This window comes from Abramis brama (genome assembly GCF_963993115.1).
Source record: "Abramis brama genome assembly, chromosome: 12".
Taxonomy (NCBI): Eukaryota; Metazoa; Chordata; class Actinopteri; order Cypriniformes; family Leuciscidae; genus Abramis; species Abramis brama.
The window spans coordinates 30,811,700-30,839,492 of NC_139974.1; the positions used below are offsets into that span (position 1 = coordinate 30,811,700).

The window sequence follows — 27,793 nt, forward strand, 5'->3', positions numbered from 1 at the left end:
GAAGCACCTACTGTAACCTTGGTTGTGAGCCTAAACTTGAATTTAAACTGTAAACTTGTAAACTTGTAAACTCAAATCTGATTGGTTGAAAGAAATGTTGTTCCAGGATCAACAAAGATGTTGATCCAGGAACATGTTGCACTTGGTGAAATCAGGTTCTGCAAAGGAGCACATCCGTTTTCAATGAAAACGACAAATCAAAATGAAAAATAGTGCAGAACACCAACTAGCAACCTACAGTAATTGAACAACCCCAAAAATAACCATTTGAGAATTTTATAAATGTCTGAGCAGAGATTACATTTGCATGTGGAGGTTAGTGAATGTGTTACTTAAAAAAGAAGCCTTTATATGCAACCGAAACATCTGAAGTAACATTTTCCATTTGCATTACAGTTAGAAGCTGAGAATGAAGTAAATAATGAAATGGCCAATCGGATGTCGCTCTTCTACGCTGAAGCCACACCCATGCTCAAAACCCTGAGCAATGCCACGACTAAGTTTGTGTCGGAGGTAAGTAAGGTTTTCACAGAGGCTGTGTCTGAAATCACCCCCTTTACCCTTAAATAGGGCACTATTTGAGGGAACAGCCATTTGTAGTGGTGTCCGAAACCAAGGTGGACATTATCAAGAGCACTCATTCACTCTCACATTGCATCGCAATAACGTGTGTATAATCGATGTACGCTCAATGGTAAGAGAATACCCATAATGCACTGGAAGACGCCAGAGGATGGCACCCCCAGTGAATCTTCCATCCATCCATTTTCCAAACCGCTAGTCCAATGTGGGTGCAGTGTAATATCAGGTATAAATTCCTTTTTAATTGATTACTGTTTAATTAAGATTTATACATGCTAGTTTCAATGACAGAGTTCAAGATAAATCTTTTCATTACTACTGGAGCGGCCAGTTTGCAAAGCACAACTATCCAAAAGTAGCAGCCCTTCCGGCTCACTCAGTGTCCAAATTCACTCACTCGCTTTTATTCACTCCTACTAGTGGACTATATTAGTGGATTAATGTAGGGAATAGTGAATGAGGGTATAGGGGAAGATTTCGAACACAGCCTAAATCTTCTGTAAATGTAGAAAACAGAAATGTTGTCGCCCTCTAGAGGCTCTTACTAGTTTTGATTCACATGCATGTTGCAGAATAAGACTTTGCCAATCGAGGACACCACAGATTGCCTGAGCACTATGGCCTGTGTGTGCCGTGTCATGCTGGAGACTCCGTAAGTTCATCTGATTCAACGTCTTCCCAATAAAAGAATGCAATTATTTGAGTTTTTATTCATGTCAGTTATCCAGAATAGGTTAATTTTTGTTTAAAATGATCGCTATGTCCTGTCCCAAGGGAGTACCGGTGCCGTTTCACTAACACAGACACCATGCTGTTCTGCATGCGTGTGATGGTGGGTGTCATCATCCTTTATGACCACGTTCATCCAGTGGGTGCCTTTGCCAAGACCTCCAAGATTGATGTAAGACCAACTTATTTATTTAAGATACAGTGAACCTTAAAAATATATGAATGTCATTGCATTATACAGTATATTAAAATATCAAAGTAAAAAGACACTTTCCAAAAACAAAGCATTACTGTTAAAAAAGTATGGACACTTTCTGGATGTCAGCTTTTAGTAGATCACATTCACAGTTAATGTGAACTATATCTTGAGGAGACTTGATGTCAAAATGTTTATAGCTATAGGCTATGGAAAAGCATAATTGGTTTGCAGATTGTATTCTGTTTGTCTAAGGCAAGGAAACTCGTACATTTAAGTGTGACTAGAGTGTCTTCAGGCAGATTCAACTGCTGCATATTTTGGGAATATTATATTAATGAACTGCTCTCGTACAGTAGTTCACCCATGTACTCTCATGTCATTTCAAACCTGTATTTTTTTTTCTTCTTCTGCAGAACATAAAAGATGATGTTAGGCAGAATATTCACTATTTTTCATAGAATGAAAGTGAACGGGGACTGCTTAAAACCGGTTCAAACTGTGCACAGTTTTGTTGAAGCAGTGCCATAGCCGTATTTTAGCTTTGTGTGATATAGTAAAAATTACATTATTTACTGAAAATTTTAACTCTCTGCTGCAGGTCTGAAATATCATGTGCATCAACTAACATCTTTACATGTCATATTTAAATATACACTACCGTACAAAAATTTGGAAAAATTACGATTTTTAAGAAGTTTTTAAAAGGAGTCTCTTATGCTCACCAACACCAAGGCTGCATTTATTTGACCAAAAACACAAGTAAAAATGTAAAAATAATAGTTTTCCATTTTAATATACACTCACCTAAAGGATTATTAGGAACACCATACTAATACTGTGTTTGACCCCCTTTTGCCTTCAGAACTGCCTTAATTCTACGTGGCATTGATTCAACAAGGTGCTGAAAGCATTCTTTAGAAATGTTGGCCCATATTGATAGGATAGCATCTTGCAGTTGATGGAGATTTGTGGGATGCACATCCAGGGCACGAAGCTCCCGTTCCACCACATCCCAAAGATGCTCTATTGGGTTGAGATCTGGTGACTGGGGGCCATTTTAGGACAGTGAACTCATTGTCATGTTCAAGAAACCAATTTGAAATGATTCGAGCTTTGTGACATGGTGCATTATTCTGCTGGAAGTAGCCATTAGAGGATGGGCACATGGTGGTCATAAAGGGATGGACATGGTCAGAAACAATGCTCAGGTAGGCCGTGGCATTTAAACGATGCCCAATTGGCACTAAGGGGCCTAAAGTGTGCCAAGAAAACATCCCCCACACCATTACACCACCACCACCAGCCTGCACAGTGGTAACAAGGCATGATGGATCCATGTTCTCATTCTGTTTACGCCAAATTCTGACTCTACCATCTGAATGTCTCAACAGAAATCGAGACTCATCAGACCAGGCAACATTTTTCCAGTCTTCAACTGTCCAATTTTGGTGAGCTTGTGCAAATTGTAGCCTCTTTTTCCTATTTGTAGTGGAGATGAGTGGTACCCGGTGGGGTCTTCTGCTGTTGTAGCCCATCCGCCTCAAGGCTGTGCGTGTTGTGGCTTTGCTGCATACCTCGGTTGTAACGAGTGGTTATTTCAGTCAAAGTTGCTCTTCTATCAGCTTGAATCAGTCGGCCCATTCTCCTCTGACCTCTAGCATCAACAAGGCATTTTCGCCCACAGGACTGCCGCATACTGGATGTTTTTCCCTTTTCACACCATTCTTTGTAAACCCTAGAAATGGTTGTGCGTGAAAATCCCAGTAACTGAGCAGATTGTGAAATACTCAGACCGGCCCGTCTGGCACCAACAACCATGCCACGCTCAAAATTGCTTAAATCACCTTTCTTTCCCATTCTGACATTCAGTTTGGAGTTCAGGAGATTGTCTTGACCAGGACCACACCCCTAAATGCATTGAAGCAACTGCCATGTGATTGGTTGATTAGATAATTGCATTAATGAGAAATTGAACAGGTGTTCCTAATAATCCTTTAGGTGAGTGTATTTTGAAATGTAATTTATTCTTTTGATGCCAATGCTGAAATATATCAAATTTGATCAAATTATTGCAGCTAGCGAGAAAGAAAGACATTCTTTCAAAAACATTCAAAAATATATTTATTCCAACCTTTTTACTGGTAGTGTTTTTGAATGCAGGTGACATTTAAGATCTGCAGGGATTTTCAGTAAATAACGACTTTCAAAATGTTTCTCAGTTCCTCACATAAATGCTATTGTATGACTTTAGAAGACTTGCAATATAGTGCTCAGGTGGACTACATTTAAGGTGCTTATTTGGCATTTTTGGAGCTTGACATCATCAGTCCCGGCTTTCAGTTTATGGAAATATATCTCCACATATTGTGGTGCACCTTAATCTACCCGGAACAGCACTGTTTGTGATTGTTCACAAATTAATAAAGTAAACCTAAATTTGTAAATTAGGTTCCCAAGTAAATTGGGATCTATATGAGTTCAGAGATTCAGGTCAAATGATTGTGAAATAATGATTGTGTTAAAACATAACCAACACTATCAGATCACCTTTTCTCTTTGTTCATCTGGCTGTTATAACTCAGGTACAGCAGCCAAACAAAATCTAAAGTTAATGTTTTAAGGGTCAATAGCCCAACTAAAACAAACACTGATCACCATAATGGCGATTGCTTGTAATCTGTTGGCACAATTTTATTGATTAGATATAGCGTATTCATTTTTACAGTGTATATATATTTTTAAGTGGGGCTGTCCATGATCGCAGTCAGGGGTGAGGGACAAAAAGGGGTGACCTTTCTTTTAAAGCTGTATTTTCGCATGCATGCGTGTGTGTGTTTTGCAGATGAAGGGCTGCATCAAGGTGTTGAAAGAGCAGCCTTCAAACAGCGTGGAGGGACTGTTGAATGCACTGAGGTGAGTGTGGAATAAATTTCTGCACACAAAGAATGTGCAGCACATGTATGACCTGAAAATTTACTTTCTTTCATCCAGGTATACAACAAGACATTTAAATGATGACAGCACCTCTAAACAAATCAGGGCTCTGCTTCAATGAGAGCAGGAGGAGAGGGAGGAACCACAGAGAAAGAGACTGTCAGAGAACAAGCGACGGTGGCTGGCAATCCTCTTAAACCTGTTTGTTTACAAGAGCAACTTGATCTCAAATTAAATAAGATATTCTAGAAAAGAAAAAGGAATACGAAAATAAATATATATATATAGAGAGATTGTTGATGGTTCATCACCGTGTGTCATTTTATAAAAGCAGGAAAAATAGAGATATATATGTATATTAAAATTCATTACTTAAACAAAACTACCCGGTGTGGATATAAAGGTCGTTCAAAAACATTAAATATTTAAGAATTGAATTAAAAAGCGGTAGTTAAAACCACCAACAAAACTGGTTCATATTCCAAGTTACGTCTGACAGTATTTTTGCACACTTGAAAAGGAATCCCACTTCACAGGAAAGACTTTAACATGGCTTGAAACTGTATAGTTCAGATCCTTTTTCATGCGTTTAGACTTGATTTGATTTGCAATGCCTTTGCCTCGTTATCCTCGATATGCTTCATCCAATGCATTCTGGGAATTGTGGGTTTCCCGATTAAAACTGCAGTCCTTGGCATTTCATCTACGGCACAAAGTCTGTTAAAGGATAAATGTAAAGATCACATACTTGAGACACATCTCTGCCGACATCGCCAGAAATCAAACTATAATCCTCTAGCTGTATATACTCGGAAAGCACAGGATAGTTTTGTAAAGAAATGAAGCGTTTTGTTAGACTTCTTCACTAGTGCTGTACAGCAATACTCTACCACCAAGGTGACAACTGCAAACACGTTCATTTGAAATGCCTTCATACCAATGTATGAGACGCCAGATAATGCTAACAGCTCATCTGTGGAGTTTAAAGGCCAGTTGTACATATTAGACGAACAATCCTTTAAAAAGCTTGATTTTTTTTGTTTTTGCTCTTGTAAAGTTGACGTTAAAACGGAGCGAGTAAGCCATGAAACTGTAATTCAGACGCAAACACACATTCTGCCCTGTGCCATAGCTGCTTCTTCACTGCGTCACATTCAGTCCAGACGGAGTGACATAACAAACACCATTAGTAGAAAGTTAACAAACAAAAACCAAAACACACCATTGTGAACAACACAGCGATGTGGATTTGCTGTCCTCTGTATCCAAAAGCAAATCATTGCCAAATGAGACTGCAACTTTGCCTTTTAGATAAATAGAAGTGATGCGCTGTGTGACGTTCGAGTGATTCGTTTTGTCATGAACACAATCTCCTGAAATGGGAAAACTAAAAAAAAAAAAAACAGGCTTGAAGGTGCAAAAACACTTGACTTGGTGTAAATAAGAGGATTTTTCTTGTTGAGGACTAAACAAATGTTCCATCGAGATTATTTGTTAGAATTACAGAATAAAAATAAAAAAAAGACGTGGGTTGAAAAACAAATGAATCAAAAAGATTATACCGCGACAAACGCAGTGCTGTACTTTGAGTGTCTCTCGCCATTAGTCGAACTTGATTTGATCTTCTAATATGTTTTCTATATGGGGTTCTGTTGAAAAACAAAAGCTCTGTATGAATATATAGATGGCATGCTGTAAAAGTTCAGACAAGACTGTAAATATGGTGTTTTTATTCATTTTTAATTGTTCGGTGAATCTGAATTGGGTATGTGTTGTCTCTAAGAAAACCATGCGTTTTGGCTTGGACCATCGGACTTGCCGTAGACATGTTCCAGATCTCCAACTTCATATCAGCGGGGAAATTCAAACAGGGCAGGGAGGAGGGTGGGGGGGACGGGCTGTCCATTTGCTTGTTATTTTGTACATTTTGTGCAAGAAATAAACTTGTCATTTACTACATTCAACATGGCATTTTGTCATTGACCTTTGTTCTCTGACTTTCTCCTCATAAAAGGTTATTCCATCTTCAGAATCAAACAAAGCACAGGAGTATATTTCTAAGGTTGAATGATGTCAGATATATAATGATGCATTGAATCACACTGACTCAAGTAAATAAGTAAATGTGTGTTGCTGTCCATGGTGCTGTTTTCTGAACTCAATTAATGCCAATCACTGCAAAGGACAGCCTATCTATTCATTATCTATACAGTTCAGAGAATTAATATGGGCCAAAATATTAATACAATGGGTGTCATGTATTTATAACTAAACGCAGGTGTATCAGAAAGCTGGATTATCTGCAATACCTTAGAATGGTCAGATACAGTAAATACATTTATAATGTTATTAAATTCTTTTCTTTCTTTTCATCAAATAATCCTGAAAAAAAATGTATCACAGTTTCCAGAAAAAAATATTAAGCAGTACAACTGTTTTCAACATTGATAATAATGAGAAAATAAATCTTGAGGATCAAATTAGCAAAGAAAAATGTAAAGGCTGGAGTAAAAAAAAAAACACTTTTTAAAACAATGAGTAAAAATGAATCCTAAACTCATTAACAGTAGTGAAGTTTTAAAATGCATTCAAAATATATTTTCACTCAAAACAAAATATATTATTAAATATTTTAGGATCTGGATGCTGGCTAGCATGAACAAGTTGCACACAGACTTGTGAAATTCAAATCTAACAAATGAGAAAATATGATTTTATTTATTTATTTTACTTAAGTCAAATCATTTTGCAAGCAATATTAATAATCGTAGTTATGCTCAAAAGTCGACATACCCCTTGAAGAATCTGCAGTTTTTTTCTTAAATTGCATGTTATTTCTTATTTAGCACTGTCCTAAATAAGGTATTTCAAATAATAGATGTTTAGTCCACAAGACGAAATAATTTAATTTATAAAAATGAAGCTGTTCAAAAGTTGACATACCCTTTATTTTTAATTGTTACCTGGATGAGTAATGACTTTTTGTTGTTGCTGTTTTGTGATAGCGGTTCATGAACCCCTTGTTTGTCCTGCTGTTCTTCAGAAAAATCCTCCCGTTCCTGCACATTTTGTTGGTTTTCCAGCATCTTCTGCATATTTGAACCCTTTCCCAAAAGTGATTTTGAAACCCATCGGCTCTTAATGCATCATGTTTCCTTCTTGAGCATCAGTGAATGTTTTCACCTTTTGTAATTGCTGAATCACTCAATTATCCTAAGTGTGTGAAGATGGATCTCAAAATCATAGTCACTTTTGGGAAAGGGTTGAAATATGCAGAAGATGTGCAGCACCCGGAAGATTTTTCTGATAAAAAGTGACTCATGAACAACCATCACATTTACAAATCATTAAAACAGTCGTTGATCATGTAGGTGACAACACAAGTCCTGCCCAAATACCCACACTTGTAGTCTTGGCCACTCGAGAGAGCGTGTGCACGCAATAAGATGCAAGTGCGCAAGATTGTCCCAAACGTGCCATTAATGCACAGTGCACACTAAACCTACACTAGCGCTTCAGAGCGGTATTCGTGGCTAAGGGTATCCCATCATACATCAAATTCAGAAACTTCTGTGCCCTGATATCATAAGATGTTGAAGAATACATTCCATTGTAAGTTAAAATAATCATATATTACATATAATTTGGTAGTAAAACAAAGTGTTACACATTTTATTGGTGTATTTTGTACAACAATTGCAACTGCTTTTTATTACTAATTTAGAGGCACCACAATTAAGAAATGGTTACATAGCGACTACTGACCAGTTTCATTTAAAATACTGAAATACAAGTACTGAACAATAAAAGCTCTGTAAACCCTTGCATTTTTACACACTGTAAGTGTGTCCCATCAGGTAATCAAAAGTTCTACACACACTTGGGTCAAATACAGGAAATGCATCATGTAAGCAGACAAGTGGTCAAGTGCACAGATGCCAGTGTGGGTATCTGGACAGGCCCACTGAATATAAATGCAACATCCAAAGTTTTAAGTGCTTTGTCTAGATCTGGTTTTCAGTATAGGGGAAATATGGAAATATTTCAATATCATGGAAATACTCATAGAAATATGTTCACAAACTGTGTATATTAGCTTCACATCTAACCACCAGGGGGCAGCAAAGTATTAAATTTGATGTTCACAGCTCACAAGTATCAGGGGGCACTAAAATTTTTATAGCTTCACATCAGCTCTTATTAAAACATTTACACCCACATAAATCATATGTACATAAATGTTACCACATCTTTACAGAAGCACAGAAAGTTTGAGGAGAGTCTGGTGGATATAAGTGCAGAGAGAGCTTTAATAATCTGGGGCAGAAGAACACACAGGAGATGAGATGAAGTGTGTGTGGTTATTATTGGAACACTGTGAAGAACGAAGACATAAATTGAACACACATATGATTCATGCACACAGACCTTCCCGTGAAAATGTATAGAAAAAGATACAATCCCATGTTCTTCTTCAAGTAACGTTGTATTCATATTTGTGTTGCTTTGACTCTGCAAACTAATTATGACACGTCTAATGATTCAACCACTTTGTTCTGGAATATACCCTTACTGTAATTACAATTTAACTAATTAAAGCTCACTAGTCATCCGCACTGCATTATTCATAAGTAGATTAAATGTTTATTTCAGCCCTCCGTACCTTTGTATATTCAAGACTTGCATCCATCTGAAAATAAATATTTTATCAGAGACTGATTATATTGTCATGAAGTGAGCTGCCATGTCTAGACATGTCCGGTGCTGACCCAGTAAATATACAGGCAGTCCATCATCTCAGATCTGTCCATTGAGACTAAGAATGCTATATCACCCTTCCTGGAAAATACTGCCAAAGATCCTCCAACATAAGTCTTTGGCAGTATTTTCCAGAGATTTCCAGGTAATTTGAGGACGGGCGAGTCCGTTGGCAGGTGCACAAACCGGCTCAACGTGCCACTCCCGACATCAACAGGAAAACAGAAGAAAGAGAGGGAAGTAAAGTGTGGATTTTCTATCCGGAGGGCACGGACTGTGACAGTTACTGTCTGTGGTTTATGACAGGGGCCCTTAAGGGTTGGTGAAAGTGTGCATGTCATTTTACTGCATTAAGATTAGTGTTAACCCACTTTATCAGTATGCTCCCATAACCCTGAGTCTAGGAAACTAACAATGCAGTTGTTGTGCGTATTCAAGATAAATCTTGGCACAAATGAACTGTGGTTATATTTCCCAACCGTCATCACCTCCACCTGCCCTGTTCACACCCACACCAACTGTAACAGAGCGGTTACACAGCAAATCATACCCAAAACATTAACATGGACGCTTACTATTGTCTAATGCCGGTGTGTGCGTGTGAGTGTGTGAGTGAGAGAGAAAGAGAAAGAGAGAGAGAGAGAGAGAGAGAGAGAGAGAGAGAGAGAGAGATTTGTTTTGAGTATCAGTTTTGAGGGAAAGCAAAATATAATTAAAATGTACCATAAATGTATTTAAAGCATATAGCATCTGTTTGTGTATATATACACACAAACAGATGCTATATGGAAAAATGCAGTCCGGACATTCTTTAAAATGTTTACTTTACCATTCTATGGAGAGAAAAAAAAAGTCTGTTAACGTAAACCATGAAAAAATGTTCATTTTATTGGTGATGTGTTCCTTTCATTTCTGTGCATCTATACTGTTCAGATCTCATTCTAGTGTGAAAGCACAAACTCATATTGAAAACAGAAAAGACGAGGATTTCCATGAGATGCTGTGCATGGCAAAACTTCAAGAAGATTATCACAAAGGCAAGTTCTCTCTCTGAGGGCCAACAAAATCTTCATTCCGCTTTATCTTCAGAAATCTTTTCAAAAGTCATGGAAAAATTATTTAGATCAATAGCCAGCAGTGTAACTTACATTACTTACAAAGTTAATACTACTAAAAATCTTTAGCCACACCAATGTGTAATAAAGCCCATAATACCCTTAAGTCCAGACATAAGAATATATTTCCAGGCATGGTAAAGTCATTAACCTCACACCTACAGTATACATTCTCTGTTACTTATATTAGAAGTGCACACACACATACATGCAAGCTAGAGATTATTTAAGTTATATAACATAAAACACAAGGACCGTGTGCTTATGCAAGTCAACTATATGGGTTAAGAGGGTTGTGTAGTATGCTTCAGCACTGAAACAGTTAACCGTTCTGCAAACGTCTGAATGCCCCTCCCACCAAGGCTTATTTGCATATGAGACATTTAGCGGGAAAGCCTCCTCTCTCTGCTTTGTCTTTGTGCCAAAGCCCCTCCCTCATGGCGGGATCTGATGGCGGGAAAGCGAGCGCGCTAAACTGCAGCAGACCGGCTCTGGCCACTCCCATCCCCGTCTCCCGCGGCAACCGGTGGCCAACGGCCCGGCGTACCCAGGCAACCAGTGAAAACATTCAGCCTTGATCTAGAAACACACTGGCACAAACATACACGGCTTGAGGAAAGAGATAGTGTTGAACAAACACACCCATATAAAGACTCATATAGTAGACAGCAATAGCACACATATCAGAAACACACACACACACACACACCCAGAGCGCTGCAGGGGTTAAAGAGGAAATGTTTAACGCCCACATATTGTTCTCTCTCTCTGGTTTTGGCGCGAAATACCCTGGAAAATAAAAGGTTATTTTAAATGACGGGAGGAGAACAAGACATGACACAAAAGAGACTGCAGAGCTGTTATTTAAGACGACGACGACGACGACACACACACATGCCTTTTACTGCATATTGACCCATATATTGACAAAACTAAACATAGACAGTGAGGGAAAAACTGTTCAGGTAAACAAAGACAGAGAACAAACTAACACTGACGTCTCAGTTCAATCACAAGGTTGTGTAAAACTGTTTTCCCCTCATTTATTTCTTCAATGCACAGTGTATATCAGGGCAACTGAGGGATTTTTGGCGGGACTTTTGCCGGCTTGAGCCTGTGTGTGTGTGTGCGCGCGCATAGTGTCTTTCATAAACAAGTCGTTGCAGTTATGCAGTGCTGTTTGAGCTGTGAGACATTAAAAATGCAGATGTGTTGTAATTTAACTAAGTGTTTGCAAAAAAGAGTACTTTCAGAAATATGATCTGGTTCTCAAGCTCAGATGATCCTATTTATACAATGGCATAGAAATTAACAGGCTGGAAAATGGAACAGGAACCTAAACTTTAAATTTAACTATTGTTAACGGCATTGACAGTTATCTTGCATCAGGCTGTCAACTTGAAGCTTATTTTGATATTAACATACCCACACTTTATCCACTTTCAGCTGCCTTGGTCTCATATATATTTTTTAAAAATGAATTATTCTTAAAGGGATAGTTCACCCCAAAATGAAAATTCTATCATCTGGAAACAGGTGATTTTTGGGTGAACTATCCCTTTAAAGTCTTAATTTAAGAGTTATAAGTTATGACCATATGAACATTAGAAACTTTAAGAAATTTTCTAAAAATCTTTTCTTCTCTGACAAAAAAAGAAGAAAGTTTTTATTTAATGCATGTTGTGTATTTAATGAGGGAAAGAACTACAATCCCATGAAGCATTGCGCACAACAATTGGATTAAAAGCTATGGAAAAACACAAAACTATTGATTAAAAGATGTTGACTATGTATATAGAAATCAATATATTATTTATTTACTGCAAAATATGGATATATTCACAAATATATGTAGTTTGAGAGTGTAGGGAGTCTGACTGTATTACGTCATTCATAGTGCTTCATATGAGTGGGCATCTTTTTGGACGAGTAATGCAGTTTTTTTTACCAGGAACTCCACTTTTCAACAATTGTATATACATTAAGAAAGGAATAATGCACATCCAGCTGTTTTTTATTGCACAATAAAACCCTTCAGGGTGATACAACACCCCTCTGCTTTGCGTCAGGGTATAACTGACTGGATGTACATTATCCAGCTTATTACACGGCTATTATTAGACGCGAAATATTGATTTGAGCTGAAATATTTTATTAGCTCATTAAACGCAAAGTTCATATCAAGCAGCTTTGAGCCTCAAGAACGATCAAGTTTAAACAAGGCAGACATTTAAGGGATAATGTTCATATCACTTGTTACCAGAGGTGTGAAGAGTACTTGAAAACCATACTTGAGTAATAGTACAGTGAAAATGACTCCATTAAGTTACAAGTCACCAATTCAAGTACCACTCGAGTAAAAGTCTTAGAATATCTGATTTTAACAGTACTTAAGAATTTTATTGGTACTGAATGTAAGGCTCAAAGATGCACTAGTCTTTGGACTACACTGGACGTGCTGTTTCGGCCTCATCTCATATATAAAAACACCTACAAGTGACAACTAGCTGCTTATGCACTTGCATTCAGGTAAAGTAGCCTTGTTGACAAGTTTGGGTGAGTAAGGGAAAAAACACAAGATATAGTACCTTCAATGCCCTGTAGATGGCGATATCACTTCTTTTGTAGCAGAAACAAACAACCGCAGAAAAAGTTAGGTGCCATGCAAAATGTAACAAGTAATTGCATTATTCATCACAAATATATTAAGGCGAGACACGGCAGGCAAAAACATCGATTTTCATGCAGTGGTCAGTTTTGAGATTTTGGGCTAGTTTACTCCTTCAATATGTGTTCTTTCAAGCTGCTATAAAGAAAACGTTGAAAATATACATTAAGATGTTTATTTTATTACATTTTGCTTACTTGCGGCAGTAAGTTTCTCCCGAATTTACCAGGAAGTTAGCATTACAACGCGACACGCCGAGCTCCGTCTGTTTACTGAAGTCTGTCGTGACCGGTATCGTTGTAAAGCTCTGAGTCTCCTGCACAACGCTATGTAACCCAAATATGGGCATTTCCTTTCTATCAGTAACCAATCGTGAATGTCCAAAGGGGGATTTAAAGCTAATGACGAAATCTCATTTAGAGCTATTTAAATCTTTAACTGCCGTTTTCTCAAAATTAGTTTTTTGTCATTCTCCAGTACATACATCTCAGCCTATGTAGCACCAAACTTTACAGTTATACACTTAGCAGTATTCTGAAGATATTTTCAGAGGGATTTGTTAATAAATCATTCCTGGCCTGATTTATGTGACATTTTAATCAAAAAAATATGGCGAAAATCTATTTTTTATGGCTATGGACAGTATATTTTGATTCCCTAGGACTAGGTAATGAAAGCATATATCCTGAAATCCCTCTGAGTTTTTATTTTCATCTTGTGTGTAAACAAAATGAAAAAAGAATTTTGCACCTGGTTTTACCATATGTTCAGATCTATCTACCGAAAATATATGCAAAATCGTGCATATTTAATCAGATAATGCCTCATTTGCATAATTAAACATACAAATTTCTAAAACTTGTAATACAATTTTTTTATATACTTGTGTAAGTAATCAACTGAGGAAGTTTCATGGTGATATCTATTATTTTAAAATTTTCACCTGTAGTGTCTCACCTTAAAGAGTACATATTTAAAAAAAATGTAGTCAAGTAGAGAGTAAAAGTTGCTAATATCTTTGATACTCAGTAAAACTAAGTAGCCAAAAAGATACTTAAGTAAAAGGAACTAATTACATTTGCTCAAATAATTTACACCACAGCTTATAACACAACTTTTCACCACATAAATAATGATGTGGACATAAAATATTGGTTTGAAAAGACAGTTTTAAAATATTACCTGATTTTTAAATTATTAATCCATCACAGTGTGCAAAACCATCATTAATACTCAAGTCCTCCAGTTTCATTTTACAGGAAATACAGTCAATAACTGAGGTGCAAGATGGCATCAGCTCCTATTTTTATATCTGGAACCTGACTATTGCACTCTATACTTGCGCTATGTTTACGCTGTGATGTCACTTCCTGGAGGATGATGTAGAACTTGGCTTTTGTTAACAGGACTGTACAAAAGACAAACAGAATGTAAAGTGATATTGAGGGGAAAAAAATACCTGAAATATTTATTAAAAGGATAGTTCACACAAAAATGAAAATTCTGTCATTATTTACTCTCATGTTATTACAAACATGTGCGACTTCAGCAAACCGCAAATGCTGCTTTGAAGAATGCATGTAAATGAGAAGTGCGAACAATAAAAGTAGATGGTGGCCATCAAGGAGGATTTTCTGTCAACAACAGGACTAAAAAACACTTTATTTGCATTATAAAAGTCACCCAATAAAACGAAAGCATGAAACTCCGAGTCTCATGGTGACATGACATACGGAACAGACAACTGTTGTAGACAGAAAATCCTTGATCACTTTAATTCTATGGAAAATAACAGCTTGGACATTCTGCTATGAATTTCTCTTTTTGAGTTCCACAGAAAAAAAGAAAAAAAAAGAAGAAAAAAAACCCGTCAAACTAGTTTGGAACAACATGAGCGAGAGTAAATTAATTTTGACAACTTTGGGGTGAATTCTAATCAAAGTTAATCAACTGCCAGTTTTTTTATAAGCTGCACAGCACGTGTGGGACATGGCAACGTCAGTTCAAACTAAAGCACTACAATAAAACCACAGAGTACAGTTAGTTGTGATGAAAGAAAACGAATTTGACTTTCATCCAGTATTTTAAGACTGGGATTGTGACCTGCAAATGTACTGCATAGTAGGAATGACTTAACAGTTTTGTGGTATGAAGTGAATGTGACTGGGCATAGAGGAGTGCTGTCATTCCTTCAGCTCTCTTTCCCACACTTTCTACCCGCAGGGCCAACAATCACAACCAGACCAACCACCACATGCCTTACCTCATCCAGCACACATTCAACACAAACACATTAAACACTTTCTTACTGTTTCTTACACTTATTATGCAGCAATGCCATAGAAGAACCATTTTCTCAGCATTTCAGTGAACAGTTTTTAAAAGAACCATATTTTTCTTAGCGTGAAGAACATTTTAATTATCTAAAGCACCTTTTTCCATTCTAAAGAACATTTTGTGTGATGGTAAGGTTCCGAGGATGTGTGATTCGCGTTCATAGACGCGAATAAAGAAACTTTATTTTTAAAAGCGATATCACTTGTGCATGACTACACGTCTTATACCAATAATAAAATGTGCATGGTTAACTTAAAAGCCTGCATAGGGCAACACAGTGTAACCATAAATATGAGGAATAACAATAGTGAAGCTAAAAAAAAAAAAAAAAAGACAACACCACAATACAAAGCACAGGGCATATCCGGGATATATGCTAAGAGCTTATGTAGCTCAAATAATTTAATACATGCAGAAAGGCTGAGTAATACACTGGGGTATTGGGGGAAAACCAGCTCTCTGTGAGTCATGGTGGGAGTGTCTTCCAGCTGAGCGCCTCTCATCCTGTCTCTGGGAAAGGGTTCAGTGGGCCACTGAGAAAACAGGAAGTTCTGGAAGAGAGGAGTTGAGCTGCTCAAGGAAGGGGGAAAAAAGTGCAGGAAAAAACCCACTGCCCTCGGATTACATAACACGGCAAGAAATCTGCAGAGCTGGAACAGTCTATGCCAAAGTCACATGAAAACCAGCATCTGGATGCACGTACATGCTCTTACGCGACATTAATATGCAAATTGGCTAGCCGAAAACTCTTAGGGATCATACTGTTCCCCACGGAGACATTTTTTTAAGTGTGCAAACACGAGGTAATTAAGCTCACCAAGAAACGCATACACTCGGTAAATGCATCTACATTACTGCACTTTTTGCCCTTAGTTTCCTCCTAATAGCAGCATTCACACAAGGACAGACACACACACAAAGCAGACAGCAGAACCTCAGATGTCTCCCTGCAGGCCTCTCACATCAGATCAGCGGCATGTGTCCTCTCTGACCTAGCCGGAGAATGAAGCATTCCACTTCACATTGCCAACACGCATCTGCCATCATCCAATCAGATAGCGTAATGCTCTGATACCTCCAGAAAACACTTACATATTCACACATGACGTATTAAAAGCAAGTCTTTGCACACCTCGGAGCTACTAAAAGCCATTACATCACCAAATTATCAAAATTGCAACAACATGCAAGTTTTAAAAAGAGCTGCATAAATCTTTCTGGAATGCTTGATTCTGATTAGGTTGTATAATGACAGCTAAAAATGATTCCATGCACTTCCCATCAATAATTACATAATTATTGAATTATTATATAAAATAATAAATGAAATACCATGATAGAACTAAGATATTCTTTGAAGTAGTTGTGTATAAAAAATATTTATATACATATATACACTCATTCAAACGTTTGGGGTCCTATTTTTTATTTTTTTATTTAATACTTTTATTTAGAAAGGATGCATTAAACTACAGCAAAGGCATTTATAATGTTGCAAAGTTTCTATCTCAAATAAATGCTGCTCTTTTGAACTTTCGATTTATTCAAATAATCCTGAAAAAAATTATCACCATTTCCTCAAAAATATTAAGCTTTCTAATAATTGTAACTGTTTTTGACATTTATAATAATTATGTTTATTGAGCCCCAAATATGCATATTAGAATTATTTCTGAAGGATCATGTGACCCTGAAGACTGGAGTAATGACAGGAATAAATCTGACCTAAAAATATATTCAAATTGAAAAGAAAGCAGTTATTTTAAATTGTAATAATATTTCACAATATTACGGATTTACTCTATTTTTAACAAATAAATGCAGCCTTGGTGAGTATAAGAAAAATAAAAAACATGCATCAGAGTGTGAGGGTTAAACAGTTCAATCTGAATAAATGTTAATGCTTATTCTGACAGAATAAGAAATCTCTTGCATAATTAACAGCGTAAATAACAGGGAATGTGTAGCATGCTGACGTAAGGCAGAGTTATGTGAGAATGTAACTTGCTTATGGGCTGATATAAAATCTGTGATGGAGGAGTGTTTTTTTTCTTTTATTGTGAGAAAGAGAGATGGTAAATGTGCGAGTGGGAGCTTGGAAAGAACAGAAGTGGAGACGTGGAGTCCGTCTTGTAAAGAAAAGAGAGCCAAGACGTTATTGAAACATCCAAGGCCGTGTTCAGTCTAGCATGGGCCTATTTACATCCACCACTGCTGAACGGACTCATCCTCCAAAGTCTCTAGAGGCAGGAAGGAAACGAGGTTTTGTCTCAGTAAAAGAGGGAGCAAGAGAGCGATATGGGGAAAAAAAGAGATTAAAAAGGACACATCCAAGTGCTGCATCTTCACATGTGTGAGAGTTGAGAATCCCTAATGCCCAGTAAGTAGGAACGAGAACATATGCATGTGGTGTTTCCTGTCAAACTAAACCAGTGAGTCAGACACTTGTTTAAAAGGTGGCTGATTCCCGTGAGCCTTAGAAGACTTCTGACAACAAACAAGTCCAGAGATATCCTGCATTAGACCAGCAGGCTTCCTCAACAACATGAACTGACAAAAAGGACACAAACAGTGGCCAAAAGGAAGAAGTACAAATGGAAGTTGTGGGAGAGTGGCTGCGCTCGTAAAAAATGTGTGATTTTACACAGTGCAGTTACATAAAGCAACTTCTTGTTATTCTACTCCTGCCAAGGACTCAGAAAAAAACACATTCAAACAAAGCTACGGTTCATCATCCCATAAGGCTGATTAATACTTCTGATTCGGACCTACGCCAGAGCCTCTACGCTGTAGGCAATGCGTTGGTTTTCATTTATACTTCTGCATTGTTGTCAGCGTTGATGCGCAATTACACATGCATAGGGAACGGTTCTAGCAGACCATGTGTGTGTGTGTGTCCAAAATATTAAGCCACAAAAATGGTTTTCAACATTGATAAGAACCAATATAAATAACTGAGCACCATTAATAATTGTTAATTGAGCAGCAAATCAGCATAGTAGAATGATATTTGAAGGATCACGTGACACTGACGACTGGAGTAATGACTGCTGAAAATTCAGTTGCCAGAGGAATAAATTACTTTTTAAAATATATTAAAATAAAGCTATTTTACATTTTTTTAATAATAATTCACAATAACACTGTTTTTCCTGTATTTTTGATCAAATAAATGCAGCCTTGATAACCATAAGAGCCTTGTTACAAAAACATTTAAAAAATATTACTGACCTAAAACTTTTGAACAGTAGTGTATATTCTTAAAAGCCATGCCTATTTTGCAACCAACATTTTAATGCAGTCCACTGTGAAGTAGCCCAACAAAATTCAGAGGAAAAATATTTTTTCAGTATTTGACAAAGTTTTCCAGGTTTCTATCAAATCATTAGAAGCATTTTGTTTGCAACAAGTAAACTATGGTAGACATTATTGTGAAACCGTGAGAAGTGAAAGTGGCAAATAGAAGGGCTGTGCAATTAATTGAATTTCGATTTCTGTTCCCAACGATCACCAAAATAGTATAATCGAGTAAAAACGATTATTTTGCCATGTTCTGTTTTGAAAGAACGCTCTTATTTTGTCTTGTGTTCTGAATGACGCGCGCACGCGCACATCCGCCCCTCCCGATGCCATAAACTCTCTCAGCTTGAATGTTTAAACTGATAAAACTTAAAAAGAAGTGAAAATGATCAACTTTAGTTACGATGCAATGCTGGCCCGATTGTACAAGTGACAATTCCATCATGTCCTGACTCCTAAACGCGAATGTGTAACGTTAGTTTCGACGCTTGCCTTGTCCAACCCATTTTGAGAGACAGAGGGAGAGAAGACGCGGCACCGCTGAACACTCACGCGGTTTGTGAAATTGAAGTTTTAAAATGATTGATTTGATTTTATAATCTGTGTGGATTCATTTAGGCTACTCATACAATCTACATGCTAAAGTGAATCAATGTTTGCGGGGGAATTTCCCGCATTATAAGACCTGCGGGAATTATTAAAATACTCATTGAAGTATTATCTGTTATATATTATTTATTTTAATAGTTCAAAAAGTACAATCAATGTTCAAATTTCGATTTTTTAAGAATTGTTGAAAGGTGTCTTTGGTAACACTTTACAATAAGGTTCATTAATTAGCATTAGTTAACTACCTTTGTTAAGATTAACTAATAATGAACAATACTTCTACAGCATTTACTAATCTTAGTTAATATTAATTTCACCATTTACTAATACGTTATTAAAATGAAAGGTTGTATTTGTTAACATTAGTTAATGCACTGTAAACTAACATGAACAAACAATGAACAGCTGTATTTTTATTAACTAACATTAAAAAAGATTAATAAATACTGTAACAAATGTATTTCTCATTGTTAGTTCATGATGTTAGTTAATACTTTAACTAATGTTAACTAATTAACATTATTGTAAAGTTACCGTGTCTTTTTAATAAATGCAACACGTTCCCAAAGTCATGTGAAATAATCGTGTTACATAATCGTGATTTCAATACTGACCAAAATAATCGTGATTATGATTTTTTCCATAATCGAGCAGCCCTAGCAAATAGTCGTTTCATGACTTGTTGGACACTTCACATGCCAATCAGACAGACTTTTATTGACTCAGTGAGCAGTTCTAAGCCACAATTAGCAATGTGGATCAAACAAGTCAAAAGTCTAGTAGAATGCAAATTTCCCGTTTATCCTTCCACAACATCATCATCTCTGTAGATAATCTCAAACGTTTAGAGGGTGTGTTTATTCCTGGGAAGCCAGTTAACTGTTACTTTATGGTTGTAATGAGTTTCATGCAAATCTGAGGCCTCCTAAGTGACCAAAGGAACGCCTAAGGCAGTTTTACCAGGTTCCACAAACCAGACATTGAGACCATAAAAACAAGACTGTAACGGTTTATGTTGAGGAAGTGCTGACGTAGGGAAAAACCACCCTCAGACAAGACAGAGAGACAAACCACTAGGTGTTTAGAAGGGAACATTGTGATCTTAAGTGATGGCCAAGATGGTTCCCTGCAGTATTGCTGGTAAAGGCTATTATTGCGAACTGATGGCCTCTTATCGAATAAACCAAGTAAGGCCGCACCAGTGTGTCCAATCCAGTGTTATTGAGAAATTACCAGGCAAGGTCCTTCCCTCACCACAGGAATGAGCTACAAGTTCATAAATACGAGTCTCCCTGCCTATTTTGCATGACATTCACGCTGAGAGATGTGTGGAATTCAAGTTCCGTGTTTTAGTCCAGATAACAATACCCTGAGGCTTTCTGATAAAGATACCATGGGCTCGAATAACAGGATCCATAGTGTGTTTAGGGAATTGCAGGCAAGAGCATAAACATATATAGACGTAAATGTATTGTTAAGTAGCAGGACACCTATGGATCAAGGTCAAATGGGGGCACAAAGTAGCAGACAGGCCGGCAGCCAACTTAAACAAGGAAATGGGTCGTCCAACCACCCGGCCAGCATCTGACCACCACAAATGCACAAAAAGGAACTGAACAATGGTTTAAATGCACGTTCAACTGAGTTACGCTACTTAGTCCAGCCAATTCCGATGCGTTTCCCTCAGTTTGCAACTTATTTCGGTCCAGATTCCATCCAAATCTCATTCGGCTGCAAAGCAACAACACTAGAAACATTCAAACCAGACAAAATAGCTCAGATATGTCAGGAACTCAGCTGAGAAAAATGTGATGAAATGCCACAAATTATAACCTTGGGAGCACGAATGTGAAAAGATAGTGGGCCCGACCTTCGTTAAAGTGTGGCATTAGTCCCGTGTGTTTGGGTTAGGGCTAAAATAGAGATACTGGTTCCCTTATGAAGATAACATGATGTCTTGTGCCAGGAAATAATGTGTTTTCCAGTTGATGACACCGTTATGGTGTTAAAAACAAGTGCTAGTGCTGAAGTCATGGATATTGTGTGTCAACACAGTCCCGTATTACGGGCACTCATGCAAACGAGTCTATGGTGAAAAGGAGCGATTACAAACTGCAATGTTTGTGTTAACCTTGCCTCAACGTTACAACACTCTAAATTCTAGTTAATATTATTCATCACGCTTTCAAGTAAGCTCTTTTGGTCAAAAACAAGGACTGATCCACTCTTCAGAGTTCATTATGAGTGTTTCTAATTTACTTTCAGTAATAAAAAATAAAATAAATAAATAAAAAAATCGCATTTTCAGTTACATCTAGTTCTGTAGGCAGCTAACTGGAATCAACAAACTCTCGCATGTGCCCACACGTCTGTCTGTAGTAGTTGTGTTTGTTGCGTGTTAAGTTACTATCAGTGTCTGTCTGGCTGTGGAGTGTATATTAGCTGCATTTGTCAGGATAGCTCCAGATGGCCTGGTGTTTTGTCTAAGGGGATTAGGATTATCTTATAGACTCAAGACGAGTTTAAGAGCGATCACACTGTCTGACTACGCAGACCTAATCCAAACTCCTCAGAAAAAGAGGGAGCTACATTTCATGCATACCATAATTCATGCACACTTGAGCTCTGTTATTGATATTGCTGCTCTACTCCCTACATATGCAGCAGCCTTTTAAAGCCCAAAGAGTGCTTTGTTTTTTTTTATGCGTACACAAGGGAATATGTACAAAATTCATCAGCATAGTGAGTGTACTGTATGTGGCGCAGCCGATGTTTCTAAAGACCCAGGTATACTTCAGTTGACTGCACAACAGTGTTATTTTAGTTTTATTAATATTTTAAATATTTAGTCATTTTATTAGTTTTTGCAGCTTTATTTCCATTAACAGAAATGTTTTTAATAGTTTTACTTAACGATAACCCTGCTGCACAAGCCTATTCAAAGTATCACTGCATGCGCACTACCTAGTGGACATTTCTGTTTAAGTGCTCAATTTGCACATGCACTGTTGTGGTGTTTGGTGTTTTAAGCCCCCAACGGCGCCTTCCAGGCAGCGAGGGGATGGGTAGGTTTAAGGTTGAGGGTAGGGTTAGCTGCCTCTAAGGAGCCATTGGGGGCTTAAAACACCATCGAGCCACTGTTGTCTGCACAGACACAAAAATCCAGCTGCACACAGATGTCAGCGGACTGTGTTGATGACAAAAATGACATCATACAGACTGTCCGCGAACTGAAGCAAAACACAGACAACGGAAGTATACTTTCATTTTTGCACTAATTAGTTTGACCACAATGTAACAATACTGGTCCAGTCGAAAAATAAACTGAAGAGACGAAACAACAACAAACTACTGGAGAGGAGCACCAACAACAGATTCCCGCATTGACAAGCGCTTGTGTGAGTGGGTTATGAGATATATAAATAAATGTGTAAAATGTAAACGAATTCAAACACATTTTATCATACTTTATTTCTGGAGAGAAATACTGCAGACAGTGGACAAGGATGAAAATAGTGTACATGTGTTGACCGCCTATGGCACAACCCCAACACTTAAAATACACAGCACTCATATGAGTAAAATAGTCGCTCTAAAATAAAAATAAAATAAACGCACACCACAGTTAATTTTGGGATTGCCTTCTACAACCAAAGACACATGCAATAGAGTGCTGCAGGAATGGTGCATTTTTGTAGACTAAACCCAGAAGCGAGTTAAAATTTTAGCACTCCACTGTTTGGAAGTCAATGGGTTTCTTGAAAGGGTTTTTGGTTAAATGCCTGAAAAAAGGTCTGTGGTAAACTAGAACGCTATTACAGCCTTATTGTGTTTATAATCACGCTCTTGGCAAACTATTCTAACTAAAATTTCAGGGAAAATGTTTTTTAAATAAAGACTGAATGGGTTGTCGGGAACGTTAGTGACTGTGACATTGATTGAAGTCATGCGACTATGGTGTATATTGTTCATAGCCTACGTTTAGCTTTTTAATTCTGCCGGTTGTATTTAGGCTTCATAAGAGTTGTGTTCATTTGTGAAGATTATCATAATGAACAAAATGTGTAAGAATCAAACTTTTGTTGGTCAGAGCTTATTTTCTGCAATAATCCAAAACCCACTGGAAAAATATTGGGTTTTTAATCAAGACAACCTCAATGATACCAACTTTTGGGTTGGCCTACAAAAATGCATAATCACTGTAGTGCTCTACTAACAAATTGGCCAAAATTAGGTACTTTAGAAGAGCCTTAGTGTTAGTAGCATACTTATAATGCCTTAAAATGCTGCCTAGGTAGGAAGCTCACTAGGGCTGTCTTTAGAGGATGCATAACTAGGTAGGAAGGCATCAAGGCAAGTCCAAATCCAATGTTAGCTTCACTTCCTGATCCTGAGATGCCTTTATCTAATCGATCTTTAAAGGCAGCATAGATGTATCCTTCCCTACCATTGATATCCCACAATCCTGTGCTTTCCATTCTGTGCCAGCTAAAAAATAAAGATGGCATCTGAAAGTAGCGGTTGGTAGTCAGTTTGTGTAAATGTATGTTTTTGACCAATATTTTCCATATTAAATATTTGCTTAGTTATCAACAAAGCTTGCTAAAATTTGCTGTAGATTATTAAACCGTTATGCTGCCTCAGAAGCCTGTCCGAAATCAGTTCGCGAGGAACCTTGGTGCGCAAACGCTGCCTACGAAGTCATTGCCTGGTAAGGCAGCAAGGCAAGTTTTCAGGCACAGCCAGTGTTTTGGAAATAGATCACACCAGAAAGCAGTACGTGTTCACAAACCCTTTTTCGTTAGAGTTCTGGGTTGAAATCAGGATATTCAAACGATTCAGATGTAATTGCACATACATAAAGTACACACCTGCCATTAATAACTACGGAGTTATAGTAGAGAATGACAAACAATGGCGCCCACGTCTCTGAACGCACACAGATACTGTCAGGTCACAGTACAACAAGGTTAAAAGGTATGTTTATCAGTGTTCCGGTTTATGCAATATATACCTTAACTGACACTAATTCTGAGGAAAGACAGTGAGCTTGAAGCGCAGTCTGCCGCATGGCTATTCCTAACTCCAACACAAAACTGACCTCTGGTAAGGACTGGGTGTACAGACTGTTCCACTGCACTCTGGAACAACATGATTCATTCTCTAGTCTACGCTATCATTACTGCAAGAAAAAGAAAATGAGAGACAGAGTCAGATAGTGGAGGGAAAACGAGAAAAGCTGAGAGAGAAGAGAATATGAAGACATGACCTCCCCATTTAAGATGATATTCAGGTAATGAAGGGGAAAGGTAAGAGGAGAGGGGGGGTATCAGAGAAAGTGAAGGAGAGCGCGAGATAAGACGATGAAAGGAAACCGAATCATGCATGTCGGTTGGGTTTCGAAGGCTACCGAACCTTGATAGGGGGCCAGCGGAGGGAATGGACTGTGTCTAACCATGACCCTTATTCACTTCACACAGACACACGGCCCTCACCAACAAAGGGCACTACACACATAGACTGAATCCCAATTCTTATACTTGCAAAGTACAAACTAATATACACTAACTTTTTTTTTTAAAGAAAAACACTAGTATTAAACAAATATGCATTATATTGATCAAAAGTGATAGTGAAAACATTAATAAGTTACAAAAGATTCTATTTAATCCTAAAAAAAATGTTTCATGGAAAAATATTAAGCCGCACAATTGTTTTCAAAATTGATAAGAATTTTAATTTCTGAAGGATCATGTGACACATTGGCAACAGATGACATATACACAACAAATACTTTACACAATATTTACAAGCAAACCACAAAAGGGCAAAATATTAAGTAATATGGATATTATGTGAATTGGGGTTCAGCCTTAGGATTCAGTGCACACTTTCACAGTTCTAAGTAATCATGACTTTCTATGTGCATTTGAAATGGGCTAGTGGAGATCTAAACACGACTGAAAATAACAGGATAATTAAGCAAACAAACTTGACCCAATTCTCCAATTCTCAGCGTGGCTTAACTTGGACTATTTAAACATTACATCAGCTGGTTTACTTTTATTCAAGATTCAGTAGTTGGGAGGGAGAGAGTGGGGAAAAAGGAGAATCAAGCCAACAGCAGTATAAACTGGCTAATCATCCCAGTGAGAAGTAAACAAATATTCTTGCATAACGAACAAACTGCATTAAAGATCAAAAGCAAGCTAAGAGTTGAACAAACATTAAAAGCATTGTAGGAAAGTGTTGCTCACAAATGTATCATTAAAAAATATACTGATTCTTTTAGTTGTAAACCCACATGACTCAAGAAAAATGTTGAAGACTGTGCTGGTCGCTCTTTTCCATGCGATTGCATTTGAATGGGGAATGAACCATAAACATGGTCCAGTGATACTAGGCACAAAGCACAAAGTTATCACGGTGAACTCTTGAAATGTAGAACAAAAGTCACATTAACCACTTTTTAGAAAGCTTTTCAAACACTGAAAACCTTGATTCCTCATTGATTGCAACTGAATGACCAGAACATTCTTAAAAAATTATCCTTTTGCATTTCACAAGGCAAGTTCACAAGGCAAGCATCTCAACAACAAAGTCAAACAGTTTGGCACAACATAAGGATGAGTAAATAATGCAAAATGTCCTCAAAGGCAGTGGTCGGACTAGTAAAAGTAGTTAAGTTGTAAGATTTTATGAAGTAAACAGTCAGATGACATGCAAGGTCAACAAACACCAGCTGTCTGCCGTTTGCCTTAGTTCTTTTTCCATTCACTTTCATCCTTGAGAACTCCCTGATCTAAATGCGCTGTTATCCATCAAGAGGAAGATCAGCTGACCCACTAAGACTTTCCCGCCAAGCCTTGAACTCTCGCAAAGCTAAAAAAAACTTGCATTCACACACACAAGGATGAGAGGCTGCCTGTCACACCCCTTATACCGGAATCACCGGCACTCGCTCAGTCCAAATCAGTGACCCAAATCAGTGCAAATGTGGGACAGCCACTTACAGGCACTGTGTAAACACTCTCCCTTCCCGCTATTGTATGTGATGTATATTTAGCCTGAACAGGGAGGCTAATGAGGGTTATGTTGTAAACTTGAACTGAAAATGAAATGCCACACTGAAGCACATTGACATGGAGCAATGATCAAATGAGAGGGAGAAAGAAAAAAATAGGTTGCTTGTGGCTCCCAGCCAAGGATTATGAAATTGTGCACCGGTATGAGCAGGTATTGTTGGCTCATCGCCCAAGAAACCCTGATGATTTCATGCTAAAACTTTTCCGACTCATTTGATTAGATAAACACAAATCTGTTCAGATGAGTCATATAATTTATAATAATAAAGCACTTTAATTACATTTACATAATTTATGCACTGCAGTTATAGATCATTCTGTAAAAGTCTTGAAATAAAAACACTCAAACCAAAAGGCAAATGCAGCGGAGTCTTAAAATGTGAACTAAGGATTAATTGCAATTTATAAACCTCATGATGTTCCAAACTCATTCTTTCCTTCATGGTACTCAAAAGTAGATATTTTGAAGAATGTTCATGCTGCTCTTTTCCATACAAGCTCCAGAAGAAAACATAAAAGGTAACCCATACGACTCAGACTATATTCCAAGTTTTCTGGTGCCGTATTATAATTTATTCATTGTATGGATATGAGCTGTGTTTACATCCCTCAAAATGTCTCGTTTTGTGTTCCATGAAAGAATGAATGGGTTTGGAGTGAGTAGGCATATGAGTGAGTAAAAACAGTTGATTGGACGTTGTCATAGAAAAAGAAAAGGCACTGGGATAACCTGAGGAAAGAAGGTCCACGTAAGCTTAAAGTCATAGTTATGTGCTGACCCGAACCGATCAGACGATTATATAAATATAAGACTTCCAAATAAAGTCCAGCATCAGATTTAATAATGAAAAAATAACCTATGTTCTTGATCAGCAGGGAAAAATGGGATCCAGTAATCCAACATCAGCAGTGATGTATTTTGAGTTCAGTCAGAACAGCCAAAGAGGTTAGAACAGCTCACCGCAGCGTGGTTTAAAGGAGCACCAGTCGTGGTTAGATGTGGTTAAAAAGTGCACCACACAGACAAAACAGCAGCGGGGAAGACATCTGTCCAGTGCAAGAATCCAAATCCAGACATTAGCCGTAACCCCTGGTCTGTGGCAGATGGGAAAAACCATCAATCCATGTGTCTAAACATCACAGACCCTGAAGTGTGTCCTGCTACTCCACAGGGAAAGTTGAGGTCTCACTGCAAACCAATGAATCTGAAAGCACATTCTTATATTGATCTGAAAAATACATTACGAGCCCTTCATTTCTTTGGTCCATCTGTGAGCTTGACCCCAATAAGCCCCATCAGAGCCGTTAGGTGGGTGCTATAGTACAGGTACCTGCCTGTCAATGACATTTTTATGTTCGGTAGGGTTTGTGTCCTGATCTGAGGCTTGCTCGGCTTGCTCGGCTTTTCTCCTCTTGCGGACTTGATAAAGATGGTTTTTGGACTTCTGGTGTGCTGGAGGTCAGGACAGTTCAAATA

The 27,793-nt window shown here is 37.7% G+C and overlaps 2 protein-coding genes across 9 annotated transcripts in view; one reads left to right on the top strand and one right to left on the bottom strand.

Moving 5' to 3' along the window:
• fam49al (family with sequence similarity 49 member A, like) overlaps positions 1-5,867 on the top strand; it is a 30,696-nt gene extending 24,829 nt beyond the window's left edge. For 4 of the 6 annotated variants that reach the window (XM_084132104.1, XM_084132105.1, XM_084132102.1 and 1 more), the window contains 5 exons: positions 397-513; positions 1,155-1,234; positions 1,357-1,483; positions 4,353-4,423; positions 4,502-5,867. In XM_084132104.1, coding sequence (XP_083988230.1) covers positions 397-513; positions 1,155-1,234; positions 1,357-1,483; positions 4,353-4,423; positions 4,502-4,565 — 459 coding nt within the window. In that variant the 3' untranslated portion in view covers positions 4,566-5,867. Of the gene's footprint in view, positions 1-396; positions 514-1,154; positions 1,235-1,356; positions 1,484-2,901; positions 3,030-4,352; positions 4,424-4,501 lie in introns of those variants that run through there. The other 2 variants (XM_084132107.1, XM_084132106.1) reach the window with 2 other exon arrangements.
• A 7,047-nt stretch (positions 5,868-12,914) lies between these two features.
• The window catches only part of trit1 (tRNA isopentenyltransferase 1), a 61,305-nt gene continuing 46,426 nt past the window's right edge, over positions 12,915-27,793 (bottom strand). For all 3 annotated transcript variants that reach the window (XM_084130229.1, XM_084130228.1, XM_084130227.1), the window contains one exon: positions 12,915-27,769. In XM_084130229.1, the coding sequence (XP_083986355.1) occupies positions 27,633-27,769 (137 nt within the window). In that variant the 3' untranslated portion in view covers positions 12,915-27,632. The remainder of the gene's footprint in view (positions 27,770-27,793) is intronic.